Here is a 9,411-nt window from a genome sequence, read left to right on the forward strand (position 1 = left end):
CTTTATTGACTGTTTGGCCCTCGGGGAGAAATTCTGAGTGAACGACACCGCGGCAATCGAAGAACACAGTCAGCAAAACCTTCAATTTCGAGCGGCTTCGGCGCGCCTTTTTGGGATTTGGCTCGTTTTCCATGCGCCATTCGGTCGATTGATGGCTTGTTAAGGTGTCGAACTCATAGACCCATGTCTCGTCACCAGTTATGATGCGATTCAAGAAGTCTGGGCCACGCGAAATCATATCTTCGGCCACCTGTTTACGATAATGTTTTTGAAACAAATTCAGGTCTTTCGGGACCAGTCGAGCGGCGACACGTTTCATGCCCAAAATATTGGTTATAATGCCATGAACGGTCATTTTATCAATGTTCACTTCACGGGCCAGCTCTCTCACACTGAAACGACGATTTTGCAGCACTAAATGTTTTATTTTTCCAATGTTATCGTCGGTGGTAGACGTGGATGGCCGGCCGGAGCGAGGCAAATCTTCGAGCACTTCACGCCCCTCTTTGAACGCACTAAACCACTCGTACGCCCGAGTTTTCGACATGGTTGAGCCACCATAGGCTTTTTTCAACATTTTCAGTGCGTCGGCACACGAAATTTCGTTTGCAACACAAAATTTGAGGCACACTCTTTGTTCGACTATTTTTTCCATGGTAAAATTCGCAGAGCAACACTGAGGTAGACTTGTTTGGACAGCTGCCATAAACAAACTAGTTGACTGATCGAGCTCAAGCTCCGGTTGGTAATGAAGGAAGGTAGTGCCAATCTAAAAAAAAAAACTTTTTACCGCTACCTCTTCCGCGGTTCATTTAAATGACAATTTCCCGGTACTTTTTATACAGAAGGTAAGATAAAATGAAAGGGAGAGCACTCGGGTGAGGTTCTCGAATCTAGGTTAGGTTAGTTCTCGACGCATGAACTACCTCAGCTCCGAGGTAGTGCAATCCATGCGATCTCATGCGTTCGAGAACTAACCTAACCTAGGTTCGATAACCTCACCCGAGTGCTCTCCCTCTCTTTTTATCTCACTCATATTTCTGTCACTCTAACGCTGCATTTCATGCGCATCATGCGTGGAAACGGAACACATCCTATATGTAATTCCACCCTTATAGAAAAGTTGTTTGCCTTTAAAAAACGCGTCGATTGAGTATTTTTTCGTAAAAATCGGAGGTAAGGAGATGTAAATTGTATAATTACTGAAACTCGATATGAAGAAAATTTAAAATAGGGTGAAAAAGTTACTTATACTGTGCTTTTATCTATTACTCTATCTTGTAGATTGTCAAGAACAATACACTCCACTATGTTGATATAATTTTTTCCATTCGAGAGTAGAAAGTACTTTTATTTATTTATTTATTTATTTATTTATATATATATATCTTCTTTACTCTTGATTTATATAAAACTTTAGGAGATTGTGAATAAGCTATTAAAACACTTAAATATGCTGAATTTTTATTCCAATCCTCTTATATTGTTTACAGTAACCAGAACATCTATACAGTGAGGATGAATTAAGATATAATGTTCCTCACTATGATATATACAAAAAAAAGAAGGAACAAATAAAATTATAGGAAATTCATTGCGCTGTACACAATTATTAAATTCACAAGAATACTGTTTCAATAAAATCACACAGGTATCCGTTTGAATAGTGACAAACGCTTACTTTTAACATTCTTGTCCTTGCACTGTAATAATTATCTTGTTTCCAATGGAATGACTTATTCGAGTTTTATTAATTACAATATAGCTTACATATAGGCCTAGCATCATAACATTCGCAAAAGGAACTTCATTAAAAAATAAATATGAAGGTTCTTGGTTAGAAATATGATTGCTTAGGTATTGTATGAAATTATATACTTCTTGATATTGGACGTATTTTTGATATAGTAGATACTATCAATCATTCTATTCTTTTATTTATAAAACATTTAGTAGGAGAGCATTGCTTCGAGAAGCGATCTGTATGTAGTATGAATGTTCACATTTCTATTATTGGCACCTTATACAATTTCTTTAGCTTATAATCATATTAAATTATTCTTCAAAACGTTCTAATACTAAAAATTTCCCATCCTCATGTTAATTACATGAAGTGCTCTAATATGTAATAATTTAAAAGGATAAAACTTATCTGTATCCGAATTTATCGTAAAATGTTATTGTTAATGTATAATATTAAAAACCTCAATATATAATGAAAATAAATTCAAGCCAATAGTTGGTGCCAAGCATTAATCCTAATCATAACCAAATATTCATGCAATAATTGACAGAGCGTCTATTCTTTGGTATTAATTTAAATAGATAAAAGTATTTCTCATAAGAAGTAAACAATTATAATTGTATGTAATGATGAGACATATAGGAAGTGTGCTTAGATTGATTCACTAATAGTTGCACTTGAATATCCCTTCACGAGATCTACTTAATTTGAAGTTACAAGCGGGTAAAAAGGCAAGATATATCCTTCAGTCTCCATATTGTTATCTTATCTGGACATCATGTCACCAGACTTTGATATAGATAGTATATATGGGAAAGGTTCAGAGTTATCATGTGTTCTCTTTTGCAGAGATACAATCAAATAATTTTTTTTCAACAGTATCGATATCTGACGATCATGTTCAAATTTATCTCAATCGCTTGTTTGTATATTACTTAAAAGTTGGGAGAGTATATAAAAACTCTGAACTATTCTACATATATATGCACTTGTGTATGTATGTATATATGTATGTATGTATGTATGTATGTGTGTATATATATATACACACAAGTATATAATGCATATATTCTCTTCAACAAGTATATGTATACTTGAACTACAAGTAAATATATATAAATCTATTTAACATTATATATATATATATATATATATATATATATATATATATATGCATATATATACACATATATATTTGAACAAAGCGTATATACATATAAGTATATATACATACATACATACAAACATATACATGCATGTATATATATTATTTATAAGGAAATATATAAATAAATTTGATCTATGTTCGGGGATTCACGTGATAACAAGAAAGATATACATATATACTCAACTGTTATTCGTACAAGGATGGGCATGCATTTCAAATAATATAATGCTAAATTCTTTCAAGATCGATTTAAATCCTTTTCTTCAATAATACTTCGTCTGTATCACATATTTTTTGCTCAATTCTCAAACGTTTCACATAGTTGTTGTGATATATAAGTTGAATGCATAATAATCGTTAAAAGAGTGATTTGCAATAACTAGACAATATATTTTTTCACGTTTTTAACTAGAATATTTATACGAACTAATTCAGAGCATTTAAATCGCGTAAGATGCGTACAGTTATATTTGTAATACATGGCCATTGTAGAGCATTAAAATTACACACAGCCATGATTAAATCTCCTGCAATCTTTTCAAGCTGTATGTTTATCATTTATAGTGTTAAATCCCAGAACTATTAAATCTAATTTTCATAAAATTGCCAGCTAACCAGTAGCCGCCTAATATAAGTATGGTGACGTATGGTGTCCGAGATATAAAATGTAACGAAATACATTCTGAATGTTTAATTTATAATAAATTGCTTCATATTTTAAGTATTCTATATTTTTTCTTCCTTTAAATGCAATGTGAATAAATAAAAATTAATGGAAAATAAACTTTATATAAAACATTTTATATAAACTTCATGAGCACTGAAAATCAAAACAGAAATTACTACTGTTAAAAAATAATGTATTCCTCGCAGTCAGATAAATATACAAATTCTCTATCATCGTTTATCATAAATTCTGTTATTTTGTTTATAAAAAGATGCTCATAAAGTTTATACATGTTTTTTAAACACAAAACTATTTCTCTTTTCCTTTAAAGAGTAAATAATTAAAATAAGTATTTTGGAATTCAGGTATTAAATCAAATAAACCTAACACCACTCGTCAGCAATGATATAATATTGAAGGCTTTTCGAAAACGTTACTTTCTAGTCGATCGATAAAGTCTATCGATGTTGTGCTTTTCCGCCTCCGTGAAGCCCAGGATACTTTCAATAGCATTTAAGTGGCCGTGATGATTCTCCTTATCGGTTAGGAAATAGTAGATCGCCGACTTTAGGAACTGCAGAGTAATTTCTGGATCGAGAATACCCTGACTGCTTCTCGCCTCCACGATACGCCGATACATTGCCTGGCAGAAACAAAAGAACGTATTTGTTGAAGAACTAGGATTAAAATGTCGCGACACAAAGACATTTCGAAAATATACAACTGCTTGTACATATGATTACGTTTTATTAAGTTTGAATCCACATGTATATTCCATTCTCTCAGAATTGAACAGTAATTTCCGACGATTCATGTCCGTCTAATTGAAAATTGAGTATGTAATTATATGTACTTGTTGTAATATCAAACATTCAGATTAACGTCGCGCAAAAATGTATGATATTATAAACAACTTTACGATATATCAATATTATAGAGAGAATTCGCGCGAGATAATCTTTGACCATTTGGATTCAAAGGTATAGTACACACCTGTACGCAATGGTGGAAGCGTGCATGGGTTGTAAGCACGTGCAAAACTTACATTGACCGAAGATGAAAGAGGCTGTTTCTTCCTAGTGCACTGATTAATCGCCCGATCTAAGAGTAATGTATAAAAGTATGAACCATCTACGTCGGTGCTTGATAAACCACATGCAGTTGTTGCAACGAAGCACTAACGCGAGTGTGAAAAGAAAATGCGAGCGCAATTATGCTCTCCTCCGTACACCCTTGCCCGTGTTCAAGTCGAAAGGACTTATTTAGAAGATATCCTCGAAGTTATCGTTCCTCATTTCAGTCACTGAAACGAGGACCGAAAATTTTAGAACACTTTATACACTTACGAAACAAAATTGAAATGAAAGAATCCACGTCTTCCTATACTGACTCAATTACAAGATTGAGAGCATTGCGTCTTCGTATCGGAATATAAATTCTTGATGCAGAAAAGAAAACAATCGACAGAAGAACGGTGCATCGTATATATGCGGGCGAATGCAACGTTTATTATATATGTATATATGGGCGGTAAAGAGTGCATGGGAATTGCGTCACGTAGCAATCACGAGTTAAAATACAGACCTTACGTGTGCCAAGGACCCAGAGAGAAACAGCCTCCTGAGCGCTTAACAAACTGTGGCTATGTTCGGCTGAAATGTGAGGTTCAGGCGAGTAGCTTGTGTCCTGGAGTGTGAGCGGCGATCAACAAAAAGTGGCACATCGTTAGTACAAGAGTATCGTGAACTACGGAGATGCTCGAAACAGTGATGTATACACGCCTCGTAAATGTGAACAATGTGAGATATGAATAAATGATGAAGAAAATTCTGAGAAAACAAATGCAGAAGCTGTTTCAGACCAGTGATACGGATTGCGTTTGTGAACGCGCTTGGGATTTCTTTGATTAGACGTGTTATCGGAACATATCAGCGGAATTAATCGGATACTCAGCTGCTCTTCTCGATCGTAAGAAAATCAGCGAAATTAATTCACGCGGGCTTTAATTGTTAATCTTTGGATAGAACGTACATACAAAAAAAAACAATCAAGCAAGGAAAATAAGGATGCGAATGTCGAATGATAATAAGAGAATCATAATGTGCAAATATTGCAATGCAGTCTAACATTATGAAAGCTCGTCGATGATAACGAAAATCGTGAATTCGCTGGAAAAGACTGTATTATTATAGCGACTAAATATATCTTTTTTAATCAATATTAATATAAACCAATGTGTGTTTCAAAGCATGTCGGGAATCGTATTCTCAATTCTATAGTTGAAACATATTAATACCGGCCGAAAAACATTTTGTAAAGAATACGAAAACCAAATACGATAACCAAAACTATATACGATCTGTGAGACGACCTTTTATATAGCGCTGCCAAAATATATTCCACGCGCAGCTTTCAAAATAATAAGTTAAATATCTTACCTTAATATTTTCTAATTCTGCTTGCGTGACGGTTAATTGCTGAAGGAGTTCTGCGACAGTGACTTTAGGCGGTGATTGGTGGGCTTGCACGAATATCTACAATATCACGAAAAATATTAGATTTTATCAATTTTCCTCAAGTTTCACATACGTTTCCATACGTTTCGCGTATGTCTTCAATGTACATGCAATACCTGATCAGCCTGTTCAATGCGCGCGGCTTCTTGACCTTTGGTATACATTTTCAGGTACATTTGCTTATTTCTTTCTTCCTGCTCGTTAAATAAAGTCTTCTGCTCGTTCAGTTCAGTTTTCACAGCCTCTAGTTCCGCTTCTAATTCGCGTGTTCGAGCCTCCGCGATATCCATGGCCGGTCGCACCTCGCAGTAACGGGTGTTGACCTCAGACAATTGATTCAGCAAGCTCTCCACCTATAAGAAACGCGTTACCGACACTTAGAACTGTATTATCGTTTAGTCCGCTCGCGCGAGCATGACGGCAAACCCTAACATGCATCGGTGTAATCACCAAGAGCAAGGGACCGTACCTTATCGTTGTGCTTCTGTTTGAGTTCTTGCAAGTCATCGACGTGCCGTCTATGCATATCTTCGATTCTATTCTCGTAATGATTAACTAGTCGACGCCTCTCTTCATCTCGGTTTGTGCTTGCCGTCGGTACAGAAACTGAATCGATGGTAGTGTTGTCAGATACTGTGCTAACAACTATCGATCTACCGGTGGCGATGTCAGGTGGCTGTGCCTCAGGTAAGCACATGGATTCTTTCGAATGGACGGAACCATCTTCGAAGTGGCCGGAATCGGATAACGACGGCGGGAGATCGGTGTTTACGCGCTTCTCCGGAGTGTCCGGACTAGCGACCTTCTCCCCGACGCCTTCGTCGGGAAGGTCCTTGCTCGGTGAATCTGGCGAGAAGGGATTATTCTCGCGCACAGTAAGAGCATCGCTGCTATCTGTCCGCTCATCTGGGCTGTTCAGAGAAGCCTTGTACAACCGCAACTCCACGACCTCCTTTGTTAAACGCAAGATCTCACGGTCCTTCTCCTCGATTTCCTTACGTGCCTCCTTCAACAAGGCCTGAAAAAATGACCCAAGTCAGTTGAGATGAAGAAAATAAAATTATAACTATTAAGTACATGATTCTAAATTGGATCATTATTTATCTTTCAAAACAGGGGATCATTTTTTCGAGCATTTGTATCATCTAATGCACTCATTTAATGCTTTTCTCTCTTAACGTATCCAATCTTGATCATTATAAAATCACGTTTGCATGAACATGTTATTTTCTACTCCTGGATATTTAACCAATAACAAATACTTGTTTGATATTTAAGCAACAAAACTGACATGAGCCCCTATTTCTTAGGATAAAGAATCGTTTTTAATTCGAGAAATACAGAGTACACACTGCTCTTGACAGTCTCTGAAGTGAGATACTAACAGAGCAGTTCATTTTGCGGATTGAATATTAGATTGATTAAAAAATTTTGCTTCATAGAATACACATTTCATTTGTCAGCGTATCTCTATTTAAAAACTTATATTGATATCTCTATTTAATAACTTTTATTGATATCAATACTTGTTGCGTGCTCATGGGAAAAGATTTTTAGATCATTAATCACTGTTAGTATATTTAAATTAATCTAATAAATATTAAACAAGCGTAGAACCGTTCTCGCATTTCATTAAGTAATTACCTGAAACTTTCTTATTTGTCTAGCTGCTCTCTGTGTGGGTGTGAGGTACTGCTCGTTATCATTATGATTCGAACAATGCACGACATATTTTCGCGATCGGCCAGACCAGGTGGTGCCGTTCAACGCGAAGGAAGCGTGCTCGCAAGCGCTTGCAGTGCTGCAAGCACTACCGTAACTTTTCACGCTCTCGGCATCACTGTCGTCGACGCCCCCCGTTGTCGTTCCTCCAGAGGCCGCGTGACCTGGCCGCGGCCTCGCCGGTGTCAGTGAGAGACTCTGAATGGCACATCATACGGTTTAACGAGATCCGCCAGCGCGATTCATTAAAACGGCTAATACAATATACACCGTTGCCAATTACGCTATTTAATTGCGCTGATAACGTGCTAATTTCACTGGAATACAATGCAATCGCGCAATCTTATAAGCGACTCGAGGACTGTGAACCAGATTGCTCGTGTGCGAAAGAGTACGAGGGAACGTTACTTGCGAAAATCGAACGTCATATGTCGGTGAGAACAATTTGTCCTCTTAGAAGATCGGTTTTTGATGTGAAAATGTAGCTAAATTAAAAAAAATTTCATAGATTTATATTGTATCGAATGTAATTTGAAATTTACGGCAACTACACGCAGCAAAATATTATTTTACTGCTAAGAAAAGTGATTATCCGATTTGCTTTCCTTTTTTTAGATATAATAGTTATTTTCAACAAAGAATATCTTCTTAATCATAATCTTAAGTTATATTCATTACAAATTTTAGAAAAATTTATTGTCACATGTCCAAAAGAAGAATTTATTCTTTTTACAAGAATATTATAAAACTATCGAAGAAAGAATTGGTTTGACTTTAAATCGAACCAAATTAACAAACCAGATTTTTATTTTAATTTAATATTCTTGATTAAAATATTAAATTTATTAATATTCGGAATGTATTTTGAATAAATTTGATGCTAAAAGAGCTTGATCTTATTTCTGGATTAGTATCGCGTTTGGATCTGTTTAGGAAATGTCGAAAATAAATCCGCGAAGGACGTAGCACCAATCCGAAAGCCAGATCGAGTACTTCTTCACGCGGAAGTCTAAGATACTTCGAGAATTATTGAAGAGCGAGAACATGCGAACGTGGGAGTACTGAGATTGAAAAATAATTCGACGTTCCCACTTAATTATCTCCTCGAGATTTCCATACATATAAGGCATTCAAAAGAGGAACGGAGAGGGGGGGGTGTACGACACGCGATTTATGTGCGATAGCTAACGGAAGTCGATATGTGGACGGATTTATAACCGCGGGTGCCTACCTGTTGGATGATTTGTTATATTCTCCTCACTTAGGATAATGACATCTGTCTGGGTTACACGCTCGTCACGCGATGGGAGCCGACTACCATGCGAATTAGCCGTTAATCAACGGAATTCAGAGCGCGATCCCAGAGTAATACGGCTGGCGACTGACAACGAATATAAACGTCTCTTATACAGATTCAGACGTGTTGCGCACGCAAAAGTCAAGGATCAATTTTTTCACGCTCTGTATTGTGCTTAGAGTAACCTCAACTTATCATAGGTCTTAGAATGTGCAGCGATGGATATACTCGATTCAGCTCTCTCGGTGCGTTCCTTACTGCGTCGCGGCAAGAAGCGCAGAGAGAGAGAGAGAGAGA

General features: G+C 36.4%; 1 protein-coding gene across 4 annotated transcripts in view; it reads right to left on the bottom strand.

Moving 5' to 3' along the window:
• Positions 1–1,447: 1,447 nt before the first annotated feature.
• Positions 1,448–9,411, bottom strand: part of LOC116846501 — a 15,584-nt gene continuing 7,620 nt past the window's right edge. The window contains exons 4-10 of one of the 4 annotated variants that reach the window (XM_032820427.1): positions 7,740–8,015; positions 6,565–7,113; positions 6,212–6,448; positions 6,018–6,113; positions 5,164–5,265; positions 4,573–4,680; positions 4,072–4,222 (exon numbers count right to left, since the gene is read on the bottom strand). In XM_032820427.1, the coding sequence (XP_032676318.1) occupies positions 4,621–4,680; positions 5,164–5,265; positions 6,018–6,113; positions 6,212–6,448; positions 6,565–7,113; positions 7,740–8,015 (1,320 nt within the window). In that variant the 3' untranslated portion in view covers positions 4,072–4,222; positions 4,573–4,620. Of the gene's footprint in view, positions 4,223–4,572; positions 4,681–5,163; positions 5,266–6,017; positions 6,114–6,211; positions 6,449–6,564; positions 7,114–7,739; positions 8,016–9,411 lie in introns of all 4 variants that reach the window. The other 3 variants (XM_032820424.1, XM_032820428.1, XM_032820426.1) reach the window with 3 other exon arrangements.

Source organism: Odontomachus brunneus, unplaced genomic scaffold, assembly GCF_010583005.1.
Source record: "Odontomachus brunneus isolate Ranch 3 - 2012 unplaced genomic scaffold, Obru_v1 Obru_scaffold_065, whole genome shotgun sequence".
Taxonomy (NCBI): domain Eukaryota; kingdom Metazoa; phylum Arthropoda; class Insecta; order Hymenoptera; family Formicidae; genus Odontomachus; species Odontomachus brunneus.